We start from the raw sequence: 27,367 nt of genomic DNA on the forward strand, positions 1-27,367 counted from the left end.
ACATTTACATTTGCACCTACATATGTTGTAATACTTTATAGAACATGTAGTCAATAATTTGTTTGACAAAATAAAAGTATCACATATCTTTTCTTTGTTATTATATTTCCCTGTTTAATTACTTGGGAGTACAAATATTTAACTGTAATTCAATGCACGTTTGATTAAGCTCGCCTACCCGTGGTACAGCATCCCTTGTACATCCCTCTGCTCTTCCTCAATGGACATTTACTTTAACTCATTCAACCCTGAAATTTTATAATAAACTCTCCCAACCTCTGAAATGGAAGAGTTCAGATGTGTCTTCAGGGGTGACTGAGTTAAGCAACATATTTTAAAGAACCAAAAGGCCTATTGTCATGTTATTAGGCATGTAGTTTCCTGGAATGGTGTCTATGAAAGTCTGCCAATCAACTTACCTTGAACTACTGTCAGTGTCACAGGAGTCAAATATGTAAAAAAAAAAAACTTCAAACGGCTTCTTTTGAAGAACCAAAAGGCCCAGAATCATGATGACAGAACAAAGTTTGAGAATATTACGTTGGGGCTTCCTAAGATTGAGTCAAACACATCCACCGTTTATACAACATTGAATCCCCTTGGTCTAAGGATGCTTCAGACCAAATTGGGACGAAATCCCTTAATCCCTATGGTAGAAGAAGGATTTCAAAGGCTTACCTCTATTTCCCCTATTCGGCCCCATCCTTCTGCCCCCAGTGGGGCCACACGGTTTATACAATATTGAGTCCCCTACCCCCAAGGATGATCCAGACCATATTAGGATAAAAAAAAAACCCCTAATTCCTACAGTAGAAGAAGGATTTTACAGGTTTTACCTCTATTTCCCCTATTGGGCCCCACCTACCTGCCCCAAGGGGGCCACACCCACCGTTTATACAAAATTGAGTCCCCTTGGCCTAAGGATGCTCCAGACCAAATTTAGTCCTAATCTAATTGGCCGTTCCGGACAAGTAACGTTTTAAAGGAAAAGTTGACGGACGGACGACAGACGCTGCGCCATGGCATAACCTCACTTGGCCTTCGGCCAGGTGAGCTAAAAATGACCTCGACCGACTTTTAATGCCACAGGGGTGAAATAAGTAATAAATTTCAAACCATTTCTTTTGAAGAACCAAAAGGCATAAAGTCATGATAAGCTAGACAAAGATAGAGAACTGCTTGGATCTACCTTTTAGGTCACAGAGGTCAAACGTCCTAAATTTTAGGAAGAACAGAACAGCCTAGAATTATTTTAGACAAGAATCTTGCCCAACAAAGTTTAGGAATAAAAAATACCTTGATCAACTTTCAAAGTCACAATAGTCAAATATATCAAAAACTTAAAATGACATCTTCTGAAGAACCAAAAGGCCTACGATTATGATATTTTGCTGGTTGCTTTCTTTGATGGAGCCCAACAAAGGTTACAAATGAAACTGCCTTTAAAGGTCACAGGGGTCAAATACTTTGAAAACGTCAAACAACTTCTGATAAACGGAAATGCCTAGGGTGATTATATTAGGGCCGTAGCATGCTTTATAAATTATGTCTGTCAAATTTTTGGTGACACATTTTCATGTTTACAGAGGTCAAATGTTTTTGACATTTTCAAGTATCCCTACAACGCACAGGATCCATTGTTTTGGGATCACACGATTGTGCAAGTGAGTTGTTGCTATTGGTCTTTACATTTTCAACATCTTCTTCAGAACCAAATAACTGATTGACTTCAAATTTCAATTAGTTTACATTCCTTATGGTGTCCCAATCAATTGGTCTTTTTTTTCTCAAGCATATCCGATTGGCTGAATCATTTTGACTCCCTCTCAAGAATGGCTTTCTCGACTGACTACATTTGGTACACATGACCACCATTGCGTCTGATTTGCGGAGACATTTTCAAATTCTTCTCAAGAGCGGTTGTATCGATTGACGCAAGATTTGGTACAAATAATATTACTTGCATTTCCGATCCGAAACATCAATATGCTTAATATTGTCTCCTATTTAATTGCTGAGGCATTTTCGATTAGGACTCCTGTGAGGATTAATGCCCATTCTGGCGCCTTAATTGTTTCTTTTTTCGAGTGCATAGAGTTTGAAGCACATTCTAATGTCAGATTTCTAAACATCAACTTACAGATAAATAAGTGTTTTAACTTTAGTAATTTTTTATGTTCTGCCTAGGAGGTAGAATTTTGAGAATGTCGTTTCAGAACTAAGCACGGAGTGCAAATATGCGAGACCGATCTAACGGGAGTACTAGTGCTCCACACTGGGAACATGAAGAGGTGAAAGAAAAATATGGCATGTACACTTACGTTAACATTGATCAAATATTTTATTAAGAAACTACTAATGTCGAAAACACTTACTGAATGACCCTGGGTCAAACAAAATCGACTTTTTTTGTTGTGTTTATCAGATGTGACATGTATGTCAATATTCTATTTTTAATTGGAAATGAAACTGCGACATGCGTATCTTTTTCATTACAATCAATATAATACTGCGCATGCGTGTTTCACAATTTACACGTGTTCATGATGTGTATCTGTACTCGTCTTAACGAAACACAAAGGTAAGTGGAAACATATTTCGATTACACGGCGTCAGAGCGAAACTTACCGGCTTAAAAAACGTTACCTGCAGATAGGATTACAAAACTTAACAATGAAACGACTGTTTATTTATGCAATTCTCTCTTAATTATTTGCGCTATAATTTAATAATTAATCATTGACATGTCGTTTAGATTATAGGTATGTTTCTTATAAATTGATTTGTTATAACCATATATTAGATCAAAGATCGTGTACATGTAGTTTCAAATTGTAGAAAATAGCAGAAGAAAACATATGTCAGGGGATACACTAGAATGAGAGAAGCTTTGTAGTCAAAAATAGTCGAGCAAGTGAATGATAAATATCTCAAGTTAACATCGAATGGTATGGGGTACGTACTGGGGGTAGAACGCCATATCTGCTTTGTGAATTATAATCTCTGCTGGCCTTCTTTGCGTTGACCCCCATTCAATAGAAGACGGGTCGTGCAAAGGCCTATGATTAATAGCAAATGCAGGATATTTGACGTCCCTTCCACTAGATGAGAAACCTTTTAACATTAGTGTACACGTAAACGAATGTAAGCGCAATTCGTATTTTCTGCACCCCCCCCCCACACANCTGCCACACACAAACGCCTTCTGTTTCATCCCCGAAGAGTCCTAGAAGAGCGAAACAGATTCATTATGCAGTGTAAATCATTTCTGACATACTGTATGTACTTCTATATTTTAAAGGTACGTTAATCTTTTAACATATTGAACTGCTAAGTTTTAGAATGAATTTTGTGAGTCACCATACGTGATTTGACAAATTGAATTATCACTGATGTAAGTCTGTTCAACAGTGGCATACAATTTTTATCTTAAACATTCCAGGTGTTTTTCGACCCCAGCAACACGATTTAAGACCTCATTTTAAATAACAATTTATGTGACAAACATTTTAATAATCTAAACATGTTTTAAAATGTAAACGATTTGCTTTGTATTGAAAGAATACAATATGCTAGCGACACGAGACTTATTTAAATGTAGCATGTTCTAGCTTACTTTTGCGTACCTGTTCATTTCCTTTCTATACCAGAACACAAGGTATGCAGTTTTACCTGTATATATTACGTAGTCATGCTACGTCAGATCCGGGTAACGCTGTTCTCGAACCACTTAAGTAACAGGTGTCTTTGTGTTCTCGGCAATATCATTTTATCACAGTGAATCAGTGGAAATGAGACTTCAATATTGACCGCGGTACTACTAGGTGTAATACTGTTAAGAAATTGGATATTTACATATATTGATTAGGACATATAAACGCCAGCTGGTGCATTGAACAATAAAACTACACGATGGCGTCTTATTGTTTTTTTACAAGTAATAGCTACAGCAACATTGATTTTGATAATCCTGAATTTATGTTGTTAACGTGTGCTCAGTACTTATCTGCAGCTATATTTAACAGCGACATAAGTCAGCTCTGCTTGGACGCCATACTGTCGACATCATCAACTAAGACTCGAGAAAGCTCTTTCGCTGATATACAGCTACTGAAAAGCCGTGAGAACTTAATTATTCCGTAAATTTATTATGTAAATATGTTGGTTCCAATATTTACTTCATCCACTTCATGTAAAATCAATGTTTATCTTCGACTTATTTCAGAAACAAAATGAACTGAAACAGATTATCTAAGATGTCGGACCAAATTGATGAATCTCCGCACCCCAATGGTGACCAAGAATCTGGCGAGGTCACAAAGTCTTCACCAGATAAGGATTTGGGATCCGAAGAACCAGACATGGAGAAAGATAGTTTAGATGGTGATTCAAATGATTTGAAATATTATCAACCCGAGGCACAAGAGACTAATTACGACGGAGAAGCTTTGGATAAAAAGAATCCATTTCATGGCGCAACCGGATATGACGATGCATACAAACATTCGCCCCATTCTCAATCTGACTCTTTTGACTCGCTTAGCCAATCAAATTCAAGCACAAACGAAAATTCTGAATTAACAGCTCTTTTGCCTTCAACAGAATCGCAAGAGGCACACACCGGAAGAAACAAAAATGAGTCAAAATCACGACTTCCGGTGAAAAGTGCGTCGGGATTAATTCGAAAATCGTCATTGCCAAAACAAAAGATAACAAGAGACATCAAAGTTTCAAAAAACATGACAAGGAGTAAAACAGTTGATTTAGCAAAGGGTGTTCTTTACCATGAAGACAGGAAAAAGCTTCCTCGCGGAGAATCGCAGACATGTTTAAACGATAATCACGGTGTGCGTGAGACTGTTACGAGTCGTATGCGTTTTGAAAAACGTCACATTCCACACGAACAAGAGTGTGACGGTGATGATTATATGACGCCAACACAGAGAAGGGACCAGTTGCTTAAGGACTTAAAAGTTCAGGTCAAGGAATTAACGAGTGAGATAGAGGCTCGAGATCAGCAGATAGAAAGACTGAAGCAGGATATAGATGAAGAAGCACGTAAGATAATTGAACAGAAGAATGAGGAGGCAAGGCTGCTTCAATCCAACCTCAACAGCCTGAAGACTGAACATGATGATCTGAAGATGTCTTATCAGAAATCCTTATGTAGCATTGTCGATTTGGAAGAAACCCTTTCCCAACTCAATGTAAGTACATGCATTTCGAGAGTTGAGAAGAGCAAGGGTATGACATGTCATTGCCTGTACTGAATGGATTGATTGCAGCATCTTTTATTACCCACGTCAAGAAATGACTGTTAATATTGAGTCAGTGTTCAACGAAGTCATTGTGTCCATTTTATGCGATGTTACAATCCAGGATCATCTTGTACGGGGTTAAACAATGCTCAAACAAGACAGGCGTGCGCGTGTCCTCTTTTTAAATCATGGGCATTTATCTCCCGTTTATTCATTTTTAGATGTTTTCTCGTCTCAAATCTCAAAAATCAGTGAAATCTCGTTAATCTGTCGGCAGCTTTAGATATTGACTCTTGTTATTCAGTCCAGAAAAAGTTTCAATTACGTTCCCAATATAATTTATATTGGGAATGAATTATCAACCGATTTACACAATTCTTGTAACACTTTAAAGTGATCTTTCTTAAAGATAACGAAAACAAATACATCTCTAATAAAAGTGCATTTGAGTAAAATCCTACTATTTCTAGTAAAATTCTAAAACATGACGTCAACCACAATGTTGACAAGTGACCCAGCTGTGAACGTAGTGTATTTTTATTTTTTTCAAAAAACATTTTTTTCGAGAGTACTTTATAACAACATAAGGTACGATAATAAGTCTGAATATTTTTTTGGCAATCCTCAATATAAATGAACCAAATTGACTAAACGTGATTACGTGCTGTAATGATGATCTGTATTAAATATCATATTATATAGAAAGTATTCGAAAGTCGAACTAGAGAGTTAAAAGCTCAGCAGTAATGAACATTAAACAAGTGTCAATATGTTTCCATACTATTTGTGCAGTTCAGTTTTTATCGTTCAATACATGCTCCATATCAGTTAATACGTGCATGCGAATCAATCCTATTCCCGAGAGTTAAGGGTGTGGTCATTTAAATGCATGTTTTTATCACTTTAAATCTGGGTCGATCTAATCACCTTGTTTCAGGAACGTATTGCGAGCCAGGAGAAACGGAATGAGCAGATTTACTTAGAAATGTATAAAAAGGGCCAGGAATCTTCCCAGTTCGAGCGGAATGTTGAAGTAAGTAAAACATAATAATTACTACATAGGGCACATATGTAAATTGAATTTTTCATACTAATTGCATGTAAATAGTACGACTCCATGTAAATAGTAGGACTCAATGTAAATAGTGGAATCCGTGCAAACTAAACAATATTGTTTTTCTGAATTATTGATCTGATATCTCTATTTTTATGGATACATACCACCAAGAGATAAAGAAACCATGTACAATACACAATACGCTTACACGAGTATGTTATATATCACAGTAGGTAAATATTGATCTGGTCCATTGACTATAACACCATTAACTGGTTAGCTTAACATCAATTTATCAAAATTTAGTTAAAAAACAAATTACCACTAACGTTTTTATGTATTATGATTCAAAATGCCAATCCTTAGAAAAAAGGTATACACAAATATTGGTAACTTATATTCAATAGTATTTTGAAAATTTACTCTTAACAGTTTGTTAAGCAAACAAGACTTGAACGACCGTGCTCAGGTAACACGTGCAGTATATCTATAGACAACCCAAACAAAACGTGATGTTTGTTCTCCATCTGGGTTTAGTATTGATGGCATTATACAATGACAATCTAGTCTTGGCCTCGAACTACTCGGTAGTGAAACAGACGTAAAACCAATCAATTAATCAGTTGGCCTCGGTTTCCTGAGCGTTCCTTAGCTAAAGTTACGATTTCCCCTTAATAAAAGCAATTCTTTCCCAATATATATAGAGAAATTTACGTCAAAGAAACAACCTGTATCGATCTGTTTTGTTAAACCCAAGCGTAGTGGTTTAAAGTATTGTTATCGCGCTACAACTTTGGGAGCCGGCATAACGATTGCGTTGCAGTCGATATTGCATGGTTATTGAAATTCAAATTATAATAAATTACTTTATTAAGAAAATAAATAAAAAAGTTTTACTGGTGACAATACATATGTGTGGCGATAAAGCGTTCATTCAGGTATTTAGTTTGCAATTATATTATTGATCTGTATTCAGGACTATAAGATGTATATCCGAATACCGTACACGTGAATGCTACAGTGGAAACGAGATTTATGCGATTTTCGAATTATTATTCTGTATTATGTCGTAACTGACTAACTGGATATTGTAAAATTTATCAGTTTATCGTATGCAGCAAATTATGATAATAGTAGAATATGGTATAGGTGAATCCCTTTGCTTCGTTAACAACGCATGTAGACCATTCTCGAGAATACTTGAACTCGTGATTTAGCGAAAACAATTTCTATATTAATAGTAATTATTCTTGGAATTAATTTGTGCTGAAAATTTCCATTCGCGTAAGAGTGTCCTCGAATGCTTGCATTCGTGATATAGAGGAGGCTATTTCTTATTGAAATCTTCCGCACAAATTAATTCCAAGAATCCGCGAAAATTAATGCGTACATTAGTATCTCAGCAGAGTGATTTATAGTGTCACAGCTGTATGATACAATGAAGCTACGATCGAAGTCCGACATTGTGGACGATACGCTAATATATAGCTACGCTTACGGTATTAAGATGCAAGCACCCGGCATTTAAACGATCTAGTTGTGGTTTTAAATTGGGATGATGTCACTTCTGAAAGTGAAATATGATATAAAATTCGATTTTGATAATATGATATCCAACAACTCATCGTAAACCCATATACTAATATTCCCATTTCGCTGTATTTCTATATTAGTTTCGAAACAATCCAGACTTTAATTTTCTCCTTTTACCTCTATACCTCTGATGATTCGTTATGAATGCGAAGGCTATGCCCATATGGTACAGTGAAATGCTATTTACTGACTTTCTGCATCAACCAAAGAAGTTCTTAAATACAGTAAAACCTCGTTATACTGCCACCATTTGTACCAGATAAAATTTGGCGTTTGGCGATAAATTGAGAAAAATGTGTAAAGGAATTCTTAAGGAAACGAGAAAAGGGACATTGACATATATTGACGGTAAACGAGGTGGCAGATGAAACTGGGGGCATATTATATCGATGTTTCACTCTAAGTGTTTCGTTACTTAGTTATTTCTAGTGCTTAAACAAATTCATAAAGACTGACGTAGAATTATTGTTCTCTTCTGTCTAGCTGGAGCGTCTCGCTGTAAATGCTGAAAGTTCCAGTATGACAATGAATGAACTCATTAGAAAACTGGTGGTCACGGAATCCGAGCTGGCGAAATGGCAGTCTATTCGACGTCATGAGTCGTACGAGTCGGCAGAGAAACCGGAAACACAAGCGGATGTGACGTTGAGGTTCCTCAAAGACTCGTTCTTTCATTACCTAACAGATGTGAAGGAGTCCGATCACCATCTTCGAGCCATGATCAGAATATTTAGCTTTACTGACGTACAGAGGAGGAAGATATCGGCATGCGTTACAGAAAAGCAGAACAAAAGTGCATGATCCTCCTAACTTGTTGAATTCTTTTGTTTTTGATATTTCGTCTTTTCGTATTGCAGAGTTATCTGCTCTTGATAGCAGGTATTGATTGTTACGTCATTTGTTTTTGAGAGTAACGTCATCATTTTTTGAGAAAACGACGTAATTGTCTCACACAAACTAATGACGTAACAATCAATACATGCTTACAAGAGCAATTAACTCTGCAGTACGAAAAGACGTAAGAATCAATACATGCTCACAAGAGCAGATAACTCTGCAATACGAAAAGACGGAATAGTCACTTCTAATTTGAAACAATGAACACGCACCTTTCAATACAACTGAATGCACTTCTTTTACTCACCGATTGTTTGGTAAATCCTGGTATTTATATCACGGTACATAACATTACAAGGCCTCGGGATCATGCGTTGAAATGTTGTGTAATGTCTCAGCTAGGTATCAAAATGCTATTTGATACACAGGTACTACTGTATTGTAAATATGGATATTTTCACCATTATATCATGAAAAGGAGAATTGCTTTAATTGAAATTTGACTTAAACCTAGCACTTATTTTTGATCCCAGGGCTAAAACGTAATAATATTCTATCACACCAGAACTCCAATCTCTGCTTTCTAGAGTACCACTTGTTCTATAGCATATATGTTCTCGTTTTCTACATTTGTGTGTTATCTTCAATTATTGTTCTTTTCCTTAATTCAAAAATTAATGATGTTTCTCGTCCTTCTTGTTAGCAGCCCCATTACGCGTTTCCATCAATTAATCCATTAATTTCTTTATAACGCTAGTATTTCACCTGATTACTGATGGCAGTGTAACGAAATTTTAATGCATTTCGTTTTTGTTTTATGCAGGGGTCGACAAAGTCTTTATATCTTTTTACATATCTCCGATTTCCGATGATTGCTTCGCATCTGCCTACTGTTTATATTTTGTCCTTGCGTTTTTAGCTCACCTGGTCCGAAGGACCATGGTGAACTATATGCCATACCGTAGCGTCCGTCGTCCGTCCGTCCGTCCATCAGCTTTTCCTTTAAAACGCTACTAGTCATGAACGACTGAGCAGACTCTGACTAAATTTGGTCAGAAGCATCCTTGCGGGATAGGGAACAAATTTTGTATAAATGGTAGGTGTGGCCCCCCTCGGGACTGAGGGGCGGGGCCCAATAGGGGAAATATAACAATGTCTATAAAATCCTTCTTCTGTAGGAATGAAAGGATTTTTTTATCATATTTGGTCAGAAGCATCCTTGGGTGAAGGGGAACACATTTTGTATAAACGGTGGGTCTGGCCCCCATGGGGGCTGAGGGGCGGGGCCCAATAGGGGAAATATAACAATGTCTTTAAAATCCTTCTTCTTCTGTAGGAATGAAAGGATTTGGTCCATACTTGGTGTGGAGCATCCTTGGGTAAAGGGGAAATAATATTGTATAAACGGTGGGTCTGGCCCCCATGGGGGCTGAGGGGCGGGGCCCAATAGGGGGAAAATAACAATGTCTTTAAAATCCTTCTTCCTCTGTAGGAATGAAAGGATTTTTTTATCATATTTGGTCAGAAGCATCCTTGGGTGAAGGGGAACACATTTTGTATAAACGGTGGGTCTGGTCCCCATGGGGGCTGAGGGGCGTGGCCCAATAGGAGAAATATACCAAATTATTCTTTAAAATCCTTCTTCAGTAGGAATGAAAGGATTTGTTCCATATTTGGTCTGAAGTATCTTTGGGTGAAGGGGAACCAATTTTGTATAAACGGTATGTCTGACCCCCCTGGATGCAGTGATGCGGGGCCCAATAGGGGAAATAGAAAAGTCTTCTTCTACCATAGGGATTAAGGGATTTTATCCTAGTTTAGTCTGAAGCATCCTTGGGCCAAGGGGACTCAATTTGGTATAAACAGTTGGTATGGTCTCCCAGGGGGCAGAAGGGCGGGGCTAAATAGGAAAAATAGAGGAATAACCTTTAAAATCCTTCTTCTTCTGCAGGAATGAAAGGATTTGGTCCGTACTTGGTGTGGAGCATCCTTGGGTAAAGGGGAAAAAATTTTGTATAAACGGTGGGTCTGGTCCCCATGGGGGCTGAGGGGCGGGGCCCAATAGGGGAAATAGAGGTAAAACCTTTATAATCCTTCTTCTCCCATAGGGTTAAGGGATTTTATCCCGATTTAGTCTGGAGCATCTTTGGGCAAAAGGGACTCAATTTTGTATAAACAGCGAGTGTGGCCCCCCTGGGGACAGAAGGGAGGAGCACAATAGGGGAAACAGCAAATTCTTCAAAATTCTTCTTCTTCTGTAGGAATGACAAGATTTGTCCAAATTTGGAATGAAGCATCCTTGGGTGAAGGGGAACCAATTTTGTAAAAACGGTGTGTCTGACCCCCCTGGAGGCAGAGATGCGGGGCCAAATAGGGGGAATAGAAAATTCTTCTTCTACCATAGGGATTAAGGGATTTTTTCCCAGTTTAGTCTGAAGCATCCTTGGGCCAAGAAGACTCAATTTGGTATAAGCAGAGGGTGTGGTATCCCAGGGGTAAAAGGGCGGGCCCAATAGGAAAAACAGAGGTAAAACCTTTAAAACCCTTCTTCGGCCATTCGGATTAAGGGAGTTTATCCTTTTTTTAGTCTGGAGCATCCTTGGGCCGAGGGGACTCAATTTTGTATAAACGGTGGGTATGACCCCCTTAGGGGCATAGGGGAGGGGCTCTGTTTGAAGTTTGTTCTCGCTATATCTCAAGTACTGGATGGATCTTTCTGAAATTTCATATGTACTTACAGCACCTACCATGGAGTGCTATATCTATATATACTTCGTTCCGATTATTTTAAACATATTCAGGTGAGCGATACAGGCCCTCTTGTTGTTCTCTCTTCTTCATTGAGAAAATGACAAAAAAAAAATGTAAAATAGTTTTGTTTTATACAAGCGTTATGTATTCCTATGACGTATGTCACGAGCACTATTTAAGTATGCAAGTCTGGTTTTATTCAAAGATCAGCAATCAAAAGGGAGCAGGGGCTACAGGATAATGTGTTTTAAATGTTTAATCATTATATTTCAGATATTTTCAAGGAAGGATAATCTTGATATGTTCTTGAAATTTTTTAATTGTGAAATATGAAACTTTGATGATGATCAAACCCGTATGCTTTTGTTCTGTTATTTTTAATCATTTGCACAATAGTTTCTTTACAAATTAATATAATCACATTGATATATCGTATCACTTTATAACTTACTTGTCTGTTGGTTTGAGTTGTGCTACTCCTGCTTAAATACTTTGAAAATTAAAATAGAATCTAAGACCGTCATTGTTGTTTTATCTATAAAAATAGGCCACATAAACCTGTTGCTTTTAAGCCATTTAGTATTTTTTTAGTTTGAAGTTTGTTTTTGAATTAATTTGGAATGAAGTGTAATAATAAATTAAACTAATATGGGCACAGAAGAATGAAATCAGACGGAGTAGGAACATTTTGCATAATTAAGTAACAGATCGCCTCATAGGTTCATCCGTCAACTCATACCAGGAAACGGGGTAGGAGTGTACGACGCATACGTTATCCATACACCCTGTTCTAGTGGGCACTTTTATTCAGAGACCGTCTGTGTTAAGGCACGGACTTAGATATATCTAATCTAATTCCGTGGTTAAGGGAACACTTTTTGGAGTCCACGGCGATGGTCTCTGAACATTGGTTCGACTGTAGTTTATGTTAACGTAAATGGCTGCTATATTCCTCTCATTTAATCCGTATTCCATGACACCATAATATACCGAGAAATTTAAACTATGGTATTACCAATCATTTAGACATTCACAAATGAATTCATAAATAAAATTGCATTCCATAAACGACGGTTGCATCACGAATGACTGCATGCTAATTTTAATAGCAATTTGATGTTACAACGGCCGTGGAAAGTTGATATCATGAGCCTCCTTACTCTATTCAGGAACCTGGTTTCACATTCCAATTGGTTTGAGGGCTAATGATTGTGATGTCTTTCATTGGGAATTTATGTCTCCTAAATTATTGACCTCATTTCAAATGACATAAAGAAAGGATGTCTTCTGTGACATAAATAATTATTGCATTTAATCTCAACAACAAATTACATACACCAATGAAATTCGCCGACTTGTGCAACATTATTTCGGCGTGTTCGATTATGCTCATTGGTGTGTCTCATGGTTTCATTGCCATTACCCCGGTACCCTCCTCGAGAACGTTACATAATTTGGATTTGACTTAAGATTTCTGGCGAACTTCGTCTGATAAATTTGTTTTTGACATTTTTTCAAGAACTCCCGTGTCATTTTTTCCTTCATTTATATTTTACTCTGTCAATCTGAAATGTAGATTTTTAAAAACAACAACACAATACAGCGTTCTCATATTTTAACTCTTCATCAGCTAACATTACAATATAGCAATGCAATATACCAACGGCAAATAGAATCAAACAACAAAAAACACGTGCTTACTTGCATATACGACCAATGGATAATGATAAACATACTGCCAATTATATTTATCAAATTAACCCAACAACATCCAACACATGTAACGTTGGATCACGACACAGGTATGGTTTCGGTGTATGCTCGAAATTGACGATCTACCAGACAACATGTTGACATATCAGGTCTTTTACTGTAGTCCACTAAAACTGATCATACTTTTCAGCTTTCAAAATTCTGATTAGATTAAAACTAGCGACAAAATAAAATGTATAAGCCTGTCATTATGGGGAATCCGACCGATTAGAATGTTTAAGTCTGCAATTATGGGGTATCCGAGCTACTCTAATGCTTAAATAATGTTAGCCTGCAATGTTTGGGGTAGTCGACAGATTAGAATTTTTAAGCCTGCAATTATGATCAGTTCTTGCGGATTACCGTTACTTTAGTCGTACGGATGAGTAACTGTAACATTTCATACATTGAACATGTCTTAAATATTGCACATCACAATACAAAATGTAAATGAAAATGTACACATCCATTGCATCGCTGAAAAATAGCCCAATAATAAATAATGCAGCCTGAAGCTAAATGAATTTTAAATTAAAAAGGAAAATAATGAAAATAAGAATAAATCTTAACCATGAGGTTTTTTTTATATTACAATTCGTGGTTTTTTTAAATAAAATAAAATAAAAGACAGATAACATACTGAAAACGTAAATAATTTAGCGGTGATGTTATTTTAGCGATTTTTCTCTTAAAAAATTGCTCTTTATTATGACTGCACTAATTGAAGTTTCAGTACATTTGTATATTGCTTACTATACATAAGTAATTTTTGACATTTGTTTTGACTATTGTCCAAGTCTTTTCGTGATTATAGAACATGTTATTGAAACTATTAAATAAAACAAAACAGTTAGTTTACATGCTTCAAGAGTGGCCTAATACAATCAGCTGTATCCACACCAGAACAGGAAACATGGAAAATACGGTAAATAAGCTCCCAACATTTGTCGATCAATAAATTTTTATTTAACACAAATGTTATCCATAGTGTATAATATGCTATAACTCTATAACGACACTTTACGAAAATTGCGTAATGCAAACGAAAATTTCAATATAATATTTGGGTAACAATTAAAACAATACCAATCATGAAAATCAAACAATAGCCCATCGTAGCACTACTGGTGCTAATATAACTTACTAATATATAAAATAGCGTACACAACTGGTGTATAAATAGAAATGAAACTTATATAGATATATATATATATATATTTAAATACTTTATGTGATATTTCAAATCGGCAACATAAATTTGTTTTCTGCTACTTATCAATGATTTATATATAGAAGACTGTTGTCTTTAAAAGAAAGTTTATCACAAATATTTTGCATTCATTTGATAAGTGCTTGGTGTAGAAACTGTTGTTTTTTTAATTCGTGCAATTAAAACGTAGACATTTTCGTGTTTATTTGATACACTGCAGAAAAAAATAAAAATAAACGACAAAAATATAACGAACAAATTGGAGGACATTTTAACTGGAAATTCATGAGCATCGACACCGTTTCAAAAATATTTCAGTATTTGTCGCGTCTTTAAAAATAAGGAATAAAGCTAACGACTAACTATTAAGGACCCAATGAATGCAGTGCCGTTTTTCACTCCAACAGAATAACTAAGATGATAACGAATTAGTTTCGTATTTAGTACATAATTCATATTGAGCATTAATGAGTTTTAAATACGAAATATCGTATGAATATAATGTTCTCGTTGACATTATTTAGGTAAGTTACAAACCATTTGATATCTTAAATTTAAAATAGTCTTAATATTTCATTTTATGGAAAACAAACATTGCATTAACTGATTCAGACAAATGCGAAAGGAATACAAGAAATTTATGGAACTTCAAGTTTCCGTCATTGACCGTTTCAATGGTTCTTGCTTCGAATCCTTGCAATGCATGCGTGTACAAATGCAGATCATCAAAACTTGCAACATTAACTCTTCTCAGACGTGTTAAATAAAATATTAAGAAATTAAATTCCAACTCGCTTGCACTAATAAATAAAACTGAAATCATACGTCTATATCTGCTAAATAATAGTTAGCTTATATATGTACTACTTATCTATAAAACATGTTTACACGACATAAATTCTTGGTTAAATGTAATATAATTATAATCTCTTCAATGATAACAAATAAGGTCAAGGTCACTCAGTATTGCAAAGGTCAAATATGTGTTTAGTTCTAAGCATGAGTCAAATAAAATGTCGTGTTGATTTCTGACTTCAACAAACAAGTATTCCAAGACTGAATTCAATCTGATTTTTCTCTAACCTGAAATGTCAGAAAATGGTAGATGTGTACATGCAGACTACAATGAACATTATCAACACATGTACATCTTCTAGTCACACAAACAATCGTCAGGTATGACAATTGCATTGTGACCCATAGAGCAATATCTATATAACGAACTTCTGACCTTAGCTATACTGAGTGCCCTTGAGATAATCTTATAACAATAAATTATGACAACATACATAACATTCAACACAGCACAACCAGTGCAGATACAACTCAAAACACATCTGGAGACCAAATAACAAACGCTATAGCTTGCATCCACTCCGCTCCCCATATAATATTACTGTATACCTGGAACTGATCCAGAAATGTTGTAAGGGGTACTTATCACCTTTTATTCTATTTTTACCTATTTGGATTACAAACATCCTGTATAAGAATAAATTTTAAAGTGAGTGATGAAATAAAAAATGAATATTGATGGAAAAAATGTAGTAAGTTTCAATGTTTATGGGTAAATAACCATTTTAGTGTCTATGCCGTTTCATTTCTTTCATTTTTATTCATTTATTTATTTTAATAAATGTATGGAAGTATGAAGCTGTACCCAAGACCCCAAGGTCCCTCCCACTAGATCCAACTCTGTTTAGCAAATTAATATACAATGCAACTTTGTAATAAAAAAAAATCCCTAGTCCAAACCATTATTACTTCTAATTAATAGGGCCGTCAGGTTTACCGTCAATAAGCCAATAAGCCCAGTGGTAGATACCATTATTTCGCCCTAATTGTTGCCATTTACCACGTAACTGTATGCACATGAGGGCCATTTGATCTGGGGGGTAAATGCGAGGAGTCACTTGAATAAATGCCTTCAGATATACCTAGATGAATAGGGAATTTAACTACAAACGAGGCCCCTACAACAATTTTGAGGTAGTCATTTGTTGCCACAGGACAATAGCCGAAATATCCTCCTGGAATTAATACTACCCATGAATGATTGAACGATTACATGGAGTTAACAGCTCTGGAAAGGTAGTCTTTAACCCTTTCACCACTGTAGACCATAATGGACTCATCCATATCAATGCATGGTAACTAGAGTCTACTCAAATTACATAGGGGTGAAAGGGTTAAAATATTCAATTTGGCATGTGTATTGTCCTCGTCTCCGAAATCAACAACTTTCAATCAATCCTCACCCAGATGTGCTGTTCCTTATACTCACTTACACTGTAAATATTACACTGTAAATATTACACTGTAATGTAAATATTACACTGTAAATATTTACAGTGTAAGCCAGTGTAAGGAACAACAACTCTGGGTGGCGACTGTTCTTTATTCCACTTGCATGGACAAATTATAAACATTATAAACAGTATTTTATTTAATCCATTGGTGATTACCAGGAAGTGTTAATGTTTAACTTTCTTTGTTTTAATGTATATCAAAATATTTCTCAAGTTTGTATGCATTATGTCATTAATTAAACTCATTCACACCTCGATTTTAACAATAGACTGTCCAATTCATTGTCTTGGAAGAGTTTATGTGTGACTTTAGGGGTCAATGGATTAAAATATACCGTGGCTACCATTTTAACAAACAAATTACTAACAACAGCTCAAACAAACACCATCATTCATGTAGGTGAAATGCAAATACTCTAACAATGTTTTTTTTATTTCAAAGATTCTTTGCAATGTTTAAGTTATTTTAATTCTTTAACAAGTAAGATTTTACTAATGGCAAACACCATCAATGTTGTAAGTTAAATGTTCGCCATGCATACACATTGTCTACATTTACAAACATCTGATCTTTTTCAACTTCTAAAAATTTAACAAATACTTTTGTATCAGGTACATTTTTTTATTTCAAAGTTCTTTGCGATGTTTAAGTTGACTTAATTCCTTAATAAATAAGATTTTACCAATGAATTTCAAATTTGTTTAATTATATACACCAGTTCTCATAAACTGGCAATACCTGAACCAGTCTCTTATACTGTTTACCGAGTTGGATCCATGTACCACATAGCTGTTGTTCTTACTCCTACTAAACAATACAAAAGCTTTAAAAACATTTTTTGATGATAAGTGTGAAGGGATGAAGTTGATGAAACATGCATTTTTGAAAAATTATTTCAATTAATAAGATTGTAAAGAAGAATGCATATGAACAACCCTTACAGAATAGGATATTTTTTTCTATGGAATTTAGTTTTCATGATTTGTGTTCAGCTTTCTCCATTATTTCAATAACATTATCAACATGTTATTATCTAAACTTACCATAGACAGAAATTATCATTATCATGACAATAATGATAATAAAATATGAAACTATAAGCACATCAACAGAGCTATCTGCATTCAAACTTTATGAGCTAATAAGTTAGTGAGGTAAAACATATCTTCACTTTCTAATACATTTTACGCAAACTATTTTGTTTTTAAAGTAACTTTTCCATGAATATACACATATAAAAGAAAATAACTGTTTTTAATTTTAATGCAGAATAGGATGATAAAACAACAATTCAATTTTGTATTTGCGGTGTTTCACATTGTAAATCCCATCATTAGAATACAAAAGTACCTTTGTGAGTGCTGTGTATTTATATAACAATGTTGAACAAAATTAAATTCCTGCGAAACTGTTTTGGGTTGTATCCAGCCCTTGTTTGGCGTGGATTCATTAATTAAGGAGTGGGTCAAGGGCTGGACTTGATAGGGACACAAGCTTCAGGGGTTGCAAAAAGCAAAAGTATTTTCATGTTTCAAACTTTAGTGGATACCGGCGTACGAAAGTATAGGCAGCTATCCATCTGTTTTGATAAAGACAACCCTGAAATATACATGATGTAGTCCCCCCCCCCCCAACTAAACAACTATACAGTACCTCCTTCAAATTCCCAGAAAAAATGAGTCAAATTCAGTTTTTAGAAAAGACTTAATGGGAAAAGAAATGAATGGTAATAGAATAAGAAACTTTTTTTTTCTTTTCATTTGGTCGTATGAAGGAAAAAAACAACTTCTAACATTGATGCAAATTAAATTAGCAGAACAATCGACCGCTGTGTGAAACAGTTAGGAAACACAGACAAAAATATCACTAATTCTGTAACTGGCAAACACGAAGGAATATTTAGCTATACATAGGTTTTTATAAATTAAACAAAGAATATCTTTCTTATCACAAAGAAAATCACACCAATAGATATTTTGAGCAAATAATACTGAACATAAATAAATAATTTAAATATCTTTAACACCGAACGTGATTAAATTTTCAAAACGTGAACTTTGTGTGTCAGAGTAAACACAACAGACACGTATACGTAAGAACTATGAGAATTATCACAAGAAAATATTACACAATGACTAAAAATATATGCACTATTGTTAGGGAAAATAACAGGTATGGAATAACCATAAACATGTATATATATAGGTTGTTTTTGAAACTTAAAGTTAAACAATAAACACTCTGTATAAAATGAAATATTTGTGGGTATTACGGTTTGTAGTTTCACGTTTACAAACCATTTTGTAGAGGGATTTATAAGTGATTTAAATTATTCACTCCCTACGACACATTTGAACTCTTCCAACTCAAAGGTTGAAATATATATAGTTCATTATGATATTTCAGGGGTGAATGAGTTTAGTAAGTCCATGAGTGTAAAGTTAGTTAACCCTTCTCCCGATGTAAATTTAGTAGATTATATTCTACCATGCATTGATCTGGATGTGTCCATTATGGTCTACATTGGTGAAAGGGTTAATTTTTACACATATTTGTAAAACCATAATTTTGTTATTTCCCTGTATCGGCAAAACTCAGGAATGAATGTAAATAAATACGAATATTTCAGATTATACAGCATGAGTTCGCAAAAACAACCTGCTCAATAGTTGAAAAATACATGAATATCTGAATTTATATATTAGATCAAGATGACCTTCTCATGAGTATTCCTCATTTAACCATCCATGGTAGGTTCGAGGTGCCACACTAAATGTGCCGTGAACTCGAGGCGATTCCCAAGCTTCTTCAAGCATTTCCTACAGGTGAAGGGATCCGATTCATCCGCGGAGTGAAGGGAATTGTGCAACAAACTCATGGCATAATCCTCAAACCATATACAGCAATGCTCGCACCGCATCATCTTTTTCACCTGAGTTCCTGCAGGTACTTTGTTGACCGTACTTGGACCCGCTGGAAGTGTTGTCAGGGTGCTACCCCAGGCTGTTCGAGTGGAATTTACCAGTTTTGTTACATTAGAACTATTTTCTGTAACGCCTGTGGTTATTCCGGGGCTAGAACTGACAGCGTTGATGGTAGAAATTGGAACGTACGACTTTAATTTGGCTCGTAACTTCTGTTGCATGGCTGCCTTGTAGCTTGCTGGTCCAATAACTTTAAATTTCATCTTCTTCACCCCGGTGGATGAGCGAGGCCCCACCACCACTTCCTGAAGCTTTGGGGTCGTAGAATCATTATTTTGAACTTTAGAATTTGAAATTTCTTGTTCATTTGTCTTTGATACTGATTTTTCTTCATTTTTATCGTTTATCTTACTGCCGTTGTTTTTAGATTTCTCACCCTCGTCCGATTCGTCATCATCATCATCCATAGTTTGACATTCCTTACTTAAGTCACTTGACGTCCCGTTACCTGCAGCATCCACAGGTACTTCAATCTCATCAGCATCTTTTGGTTCCTGTTTGATTTTTTTCAGGTCTGACGGTAAAATAAACATGTTCATATCATCAGTGAAAGTAGTCGTGGACTGATATTCATTGTATCCGTCGCCATTGTTTGCTTCGCTCGCATTATTCTCACCAAAAGATTCTACTTCCTTCTTCTCTGAATCCCCACCTCCATATGAAGAGAGTTCCATCTCATTCTGCACAGCGTTTGAAATGGCATCTTTGATGATGCTCTCCATAGCAATATCTTCACTGAGTTGGAAATCGGCTGGTAGACCATTGGCTTTTTCATCTTTAGCTGCGATGCGGTGAACATTATTCTGAGGCACTGTATCCCGTTTTCCAGAGAAATCTTCGGGAACTTGGGGCTGGGGGCCCAAACTAAATTTAGCAAGGCCAGTGACAGGATTTTCATCATCTTCTGGTATACTGGGCTCTTTTTTGATGATCACACCATTTTCTGTGACCTCAGTTGTCGGGGGATACAAAGACAGATGACTTTCCTTATGAGTATGAAGCTGCGTGATCAAGTCGAACGCCTCGCCGCATCGGTGACAAGTAAACACTGTTGAGACTCCATGACTCTGCTGCAGGTGGGAGTGTAAGGTTTGACGGCGCAGAAACTTCATGTCACAGAGGCGACAAACATTTCTTTGTTTCTGAGGCATATGAACCTTCAGATGTTGTTTGACGTGATCGGAGCGAGTAAATCTGCGACCACAGATATTGCACGCGTACGGCCGTTCTCCGCTATGTACTCTAACATGGCGTTGTAATTTTGACGGTGTCGAGTAAGTTTTCCCACAAACATAACAAGAATGCGATGTTGACTTACCCCTCGAGTGTGTCGCTATGTGGTTCTGCATTTCGACTGGCGTATCAAACTGCCGTGCACAAAATCTGCACATAAATTTCGTGACTACCTGTACTGTATACTTGTCTTTATTGGAAGGTGTGGCCGTCGCAGTAATCATCGACTTCTCCACACTTGACCTTGTCCAAACACTGGATCGCGTGGCAACAGACGATGTTGACGCCTCCCCATTCATTGACTGATCATCCTCCTTGACCTCTTTCTTAATTGCTTCAGGGTCAAGGTTACCTGTTGTGGCCTCTCCATTCATTGGTTGATATATATAGTAAGCTTTCAGGTAGTGGATTTTAAATCTTCATCTGAAAAGTGAAAAAAATGACTTTTTTAACATTTTGAACATGTATATATGAATGACAAATTCTTTCTCACAAATCTGAACCTCTTTAAGATTCTAGTAGCACTGTTTTAGTCACGCTATTTACAGGGGAGGAAACAGGGGCCTGGATTCCCCCGTTCTAGATATTCCGGGGGTTTCTCTCAATTATGTTCTCTGCACCCCTGGAATGTCATAGCAAAAGCACACAACTAGCTATTTGATTGGTGAAAAAACCTGACCAATCAATAGGCTGATACCGGGTCCTTTGAGGATTACAGAGGAGCGACCCCTGACTTCAAAGACAGTCAAAGAGCTATGGCGGAAAACTGCCCGTATTTCCCTAAGTCGGCATTTTTGAAAACGGAAAAAAATATTGATGAGTTAATAATCTTTAGTAGCAAAAATGCATGGAATAGATATAAAACCAATTGAATATGAAATTTTGAACTGTTGAGATATTCGATATTGTTAAATATAATACTACAAATATAGCCATATTCACTATATCTATGAAAGTGAAGGGGTTTCCTAGACTTAAAAAAATATTTTCAATACTTTCCCATCCTGGGACCAACTTTTGAATAAACTTTTTGATTCCGTGATGTAAAATGCAAAATTAAATTGTATGACGGAAAAGTGGTCCTCCTTATTATCACAAAGATATAACCAAACATGCGGGAAAATTCATCGTCGAGGACAGTTTCATTTGTTTTAAATGCAGGAAGACTGCAGCACAAAGTTAGGAGCGCAATACACGTGTAAGACATGCTATTCGAAAACTGTATGTAATTTTATCATTCCAAGGTAAAGGAAGAACAAAATCAAAATGTGTGTTTTTAAGAAAACAGGTAACGGCATGAAGTAGGCAGTAGTAATGACAAGAGGGCCTGTATCGCTCACCTGAATATATTTAAGCAGTCATAGCAAAATATTCTCATTAAATATTATATTGCATTAAAAATATTTCCCTCGCAAACTTTGTTGGCTCCATCTGTTGAAACTACCAGCAAAATATTATTATAAGATTCTATGCTTTTTTATTCTTCTTCAGAAGTTGCTTGACATATTTTTCCCTGTGACCTTGTAAGTAGGTCAAGTCATTTTCCTTCTCAAATTGGTTAGCTCTATTACTTAAAGCTACCAGCCAAATCTTATGAATCCATTCCTTTTAGTTCTGAAATACAAATCCTTTAAAATGTTGTTGACCTATCTGTGACCTCTAAAACAGGTTGAGGTCATTTTCATTCGCAAACTTTGGTGAGCTCTATCCCAGGAAGTCACCAGCCAAATATTATAATTTTATGCCTTTTAATTCTTCAGAAGAAGTAGTTTGAACTATTTGACATATTTGACCCCTGTGACCTTGAAAGTAGGTCAAGGTAATTTTCATTCTCAAACTTTGTTGGGCTCTATCCCAGGAAGCCACCAGCCAAATAAAAAGATTCTATACCTTTTAGTTCTTCAGAAGAAGTCATTTAAAGTGTTTGACATGTTTGACCCCTGTGACCTTGAAAGTAGATCAATGTCATTTTCATTCTCAAACTTTGTTAAGCTCCATCCCAGGAAGCCATCAGCCAAATATAAAGATTCTATACCTTTTAGTTCTTCAAAAGAAGTCGTTTTAAGTTTTTGACATATTTGACCCCTGTGACCTTGAAAGTAGGTCAAGGTCATTTTCGTTCTCAAACTTTGTAGGGTTCTTACCAACAAAGCTTTCAGCCAAATATCATGACTCTAGGCCTGTCCGTTCTTCAGAAGAAGTTGTTTAAAGGAAAAGTTGAAGGACGAGGACAGACGGACAGACAGTCGACGGACGCCGCACCATCACATAAGCTCACTTGCCCTTCGGGCAGGTGAGCTAAAAACTAAATCCTTTCAAACGTGTTGGTAAGGATTGTACAATCTTGTGTTTTATACAGCATAACGCGAAATAGGCATTTTGTTGAGTCTTTATCGTGAAACGCATGTATTAGGAGCCATGGCCTTGAATTCGTCTGTTTACAATAATCTATTCTTAGACAAGGGATTCCGATAGAGCTACCTGTATAGAAATACCTGAGAATGCATCATAACAGTGCACGGTTGGAAGCGCGCACTATAGCTTTGGGGAAATAGGCATAGCAACTCGCCATAGCTCTTTATCATTACAGGACAGCAAAATGCTTTTGATGTACAATCAAAGGATCAAACTGGTCTTCTTGTCTCATCCTCAAAGGACCCGCAAACTGATCCTTCGATTTTGTCATTTACATATCCAAGGTGTGCAGAGAGCGAAAGTGAGTTAACCCATGGATATCGAGGATGGGATTTCCCAACCTTGTCTTCTTGTAGCATTATTAACTCATTCACCCCTACTGAAGACACATTTGACCTCTTCCAATTCAAAGGTTGGTATAGTTCATTATGAATTTTCAAGAGTGAATGAGTTAAAATAAAAACAAACTGAGCTCTGAGGCTAACAAAGAAATACCACCCTCCATGCATCCCCCACTCTTTGCCAATGACCTTTGACCCTTTAACCTTGACTGATGACCAACAAAATCTAAACAGGTGTAGAATCTAATTTTACCACACTATGGTGTAAAAATAAACTTACATTTGTTTAGGGGTTCATGAGATGTCTGGTACACAACTTGGTTTGGTTTAATTTTGTTAAACGTCCTATTAACAGCTAAGGTCATTTAAAGACGTGCCTCCTTATGTGAGTGTATGCCTTCTTACGTGAGTGTATGTAGGAGACAGAGTATGTTGGTGTGTTTGTCTCCTTGTGATAGCGCGGATTTGGTGCCGACTTTAAAGTGCTATCTCACTGAAATGCCATACCGAAGGCACCAAGCACAGCGTTCCGCCCGGTCACATTATACTGACAACAGGTTAACCAGTTGTTGACATTCCCCTTAATGCTGAACGTTAGCAGAGAATAACAAAGTTCTACCATTTTTAAGGACTTTGGTATGTCCCTTCTTGGGGACAGAACCCACTGCCTTCCTCACCTGGGCGAACGCTCAACATTCAAGCCAAAAGTAAGGTGTTGTCAAACAAGGCGCTAGGAAATAATAGGTAGGGAGCAGCAGATTTATTTTGGTCGCTATTGTGTCCCCAAATAGAGGACACCAAAGCAAATCCCCCATTCTGCAGGGGGTACAAACTTTTTACTTCAACAGCGGAAAAGTGATGATTGACTGTGACCTTTGACCTTGAACCTTGACAAATGACCAGCAAATTCATTTAATTGTTTCCTATCAGTGGCAGAAATCTATTGCCAAAGTTTGCAACTGACATCAGCTCACAGAAATAGTCATAGCAGACAAATCTGGTTTTTTTCCCCATTGTTGTTTGAATTATTTAAGCAAAACTATTAGTAACCACGTCATATGTTTTTCCATTCTTTTGGGATATATTCTTGGTAAATAATTTGTACCCTTTCTAAAATATCTACATTACGTCTTGTTATATTTGCAATATCGGAATCAAATTTTCGTAAAAATCTGTATTAGAAGTTGGAGGAAAAGATTTAATCATTCTGTACAGTTGGTATGGGGAGGGTCATCCTGGATATCCAGGGGCTATGTTCACTTTTGCACTCTGCACCCCTAGAATATGTCATAGCAAAATTGAAGGCAAAAAGATAGCTGTTTGATTGGTCTCAGGTAAAAAAAAACTGACCAATCGCTAGGCTGATACCTGTCCTTTGAAGATTACAAAAGAGACCGCCCGACTTCAAAGCCTGTCAGTTTTTACCATTTTGATGTACATCAAAGGATCGAACTAGTCTTCTTGTCTCATCAACAAGGTGGCAAAAACCAGCCTCCAATTTTGCTGACATATTTCAGGGGTGCAAAGAGCGAAAGTGAGCAAGTGAGCGTAACCCCTGGATATCGAGGATGGGGAAGGTTATGGAAATTCTAATTAATTCAGGTTCATAACTCCAAGCTGCAAGCCTAAGATTTGACAGGGTTAATAAAAAAAATTATATTTAAAAAATACTAAACTAATTTAAATTTATTTTTTGAATATAATTAAAATTAAGTACTAATGATATACAATAATTCAAAATCAAATTTTTAGAAATCATGTTTATCCTAATTTAAAACCATAATATTTGATTGAAAAAGTTAATTAATAACAGAAATAAGTATTTTAATAGTTATCTTAAAAATCTATTTCATAAACTGAAATCAAAAAGTGATCCATGCAGATGAAATATACATTATTTTTCTCTTATTCTGAATAATTTTCATATATTTTCCCTCCGCGGCCCCCTTTCTGGACTTTATACAACAATGGGCTATAAATAGATACACTGTATATTCGGGGATTTTAGCTCGTTACCTCGACGAAGGAAATAAACATGATCCGGAAATAAATGGACCGATTTCGATGCAAGAAAACAAGTGCTCTATCTAACTTTACATATTTTAATTTAATTAAGATATTCCGAGCTAAATTTTAGCCCTATTTTCCATAGTTTTGCAGTCTATTTCCGCAAACTTGTATATATATTCAATACACATACGCACACAGCTACATATACCAGTGACCTCACTTTGCCCTAGGGGCCAACTACACAGCGCCACCTATCGTGGGTCACGGAAATAATTTATGCGCTATGTTTATCCCCGTAATGACCGTAGCAAACTGCCCTTTTTATTCTAGAACACAATGAAACTCAAAACTAGAAATTGACCCAACACACGTTTAAAAACAAGCTTGGCATTTCTGTGATAGATATCAGCTGATATGCATAACATGTGTAAGGTCTGTCGCCGTCAAAATGAAACCGAACCACAGCCCCTAGTAGGCTTATGCACTGCGTCTGACAGCAGTGTGTCATGGCGTCGAGAAGGGACCCGACCCTTTCTCAACATTTGCTTACGTTTTCAATGAAAATAAGACAATTTTGTAACTAAACGTATATACAAGTATCAATATTGTGTACTTACGCTGACGGAGAGGCCGTCTAGGGGGCGAATCCACGACCCGGTGTATGCATGGACCCTGATTTACCTACGGTAGCCACAGGTCCCTGCCTGTTTGCGAGCCAGCTAGTAAACCTGTGAAGCCAGCTCGCTACCAACTAGGGATTAATAAGGGAGACCAGTCAGCTCGCTCAGCCGGGATCTATTTCCAGGATGGGGTCTTGCAGGGGGGAAAGGTATCGGAATACTTCAGGGGCTAAATAGAATAAAACCCAGCTACATGTAATAATTATTTTACTTTTAAACGTACATGTTGTGATGCAAAAAGGCACGAATCTGGATTGAACGTTAATTACAAAATATATCATATTAGATAATTGCAATTTTATATTGCAAAAAATGTATAATAATATACAATCAAGTTTTTTGTTTTCTAAAACATCACCCATGAATTCAGCCAAGAAGTTTTCCAATGAATTAAATATGTTTTAAATAAAATATATACATATCAATACTTTTTAAATGACTAAATATTGGAGTCACAGAAAAATGTATGTTTAAATGGCGAATATAAATTCAGTTATTATAGACATTTTAAAATTGTTTAAAGATTATATTAATATCCTAAAAATGTCCAGAGGTTCACCTCCCTGAGCTAATATTGCTCCCGTATGCAAGTCCTTCCTTCCGCCCACACATGCAACCAGTGATACATGCGTACCCTCGCGTGGAAAAACCCGCTTTCTATTCTCACTGAAACCATCTATCCTTCTGTACATACGATACCCTTCATCCACACGCACATACCCTCACACACATGCATATTCCTGCTGCCCTCATGCATATTAATCTGTCACCCCATCTCTCGTGCTATCCTTCATACAGGTATACATACACATCTTAATTGTTTCCCCCTCCTTCATACACACGCGCATACCCTCTTCCAATATACACTGATTCACACATGTGCGTTCGCAGTCATACTTTCTGTATGTCACATACGTGCATGCACACGTCATTCAC

The 27,367-nt window shown here is 36.4% G+C and overlaps 2 protein-coding genes across 3 annotated transcripts; one reads left to right on the forward strand and one right to left on the reverse strand.

Moving 5' to 3' along the window:
• The first annotated feature begins 2,517 nt into the window (after window positions 1-2,517).
• LOC110465784 (DNA repair protein rad-50-like) lies at window positions 2,518-8,798 on the forward strand. Of its 2 annotated transcripts, none has more exons than XM_021521872.1 (4): window positions 2,518-2,581; window positions 4,226-5,207; window positions 6,196-6,291; window positions 8,392-8,798. In XM_021521872.1, exons 2-4 carry the CDS (start codon window positions 4,257-4,259, stop codon window positions 8,707-8,709), a joined length of 1,365 nt encoding a protein of 454 aa, XP_021377547.1. In that variant the 5' UTR covers window positions 2,518-2,581; window positions 4,226-4,256; the 3' UTR covers window positions 8,710-8,798. The 2 variants fall into 2 exon arrangements, with proteins under 2 accessions (XP_021377547.1, XP_021377546.1); XM_021521871.1 differs by lacking the exon at window positions 2,518-2,581 and adding an exon at window positions 4,023-4,120.
• A 5,681-nt stretch (window positions 8,799-14,479) lies between these two features.
• Window positions 14,480-27,203, reverse strand: LOC110465775. The gene is made up of 3 exons (XM_021521850.1): window positions 26,991-27,203; window positions 26,369-26,600; window positions 14,480-21,408 (listed from the first exon to the last, which is right to left on the reverse strand). The coding sequence occupies exon 3, from the start codon at window positions 21,357-21,359 to the stop codon at window positions 19,506-19,508; it is 1,854 nt and encodes a 617-aa protein (XP_021377525.1). The 5' UTR covers window positions 21,360-21,408; window positions 26,369-26,600; window positions 26,991-27,203; the 3' UTR covers window positions 14,480-19,505.
• Between the last annotated feature and the right edge of the window lie 164 nt (window positions 27,204-27,367).

This window comes from Mizuhopecten yessoensis, unplaced genomic scaffold (genome assembly GCF_002113885.1).
Source record: "Mizuhopecten yessoensis strain PY_sf001 unplaced genomic scaffold, ASM211388v2 scaffold11101, whole genome shotgun sequence".
In the NCBI taxonomy this organism is placed as follows: Eukaryota; Metazoa; Mollusca; class Bivalvia; order Pectinida; family Pectinidae; genus Mizuhopecten; species Mizuhopecten yessoensis.

Coding starts and splice junctions, on each gene's coding strand:
- LOC110465784 (XM_021521872.1), top strand. CDS start 4,257: ATGTCGGACCAAATTGATGAATCTCCGCACCCCAATGGTGACCAAGAA. Junction 5,208..6,195: donor AAACCCTTTCCCAACTCAAT/GTAAGTACATGC, acceptor ACCTTGTTTCAG/GAACGTATTGCGAGCCAGGA. Junction 6,292..8,391: donor AGTTCGAGCGGAATGTTGAA/GTAAGTAAAACA, acceptor TCTTCTGTCTAG/CTGGAGCGTCTCGCTGTAAA.
- LOC110465775 (XM_021521850.1), bottom strand. CDS start 21,359: ATGAATGGAGAGGCCACAACAGGTAACCTTGACCCTGAAGCAATTAAG.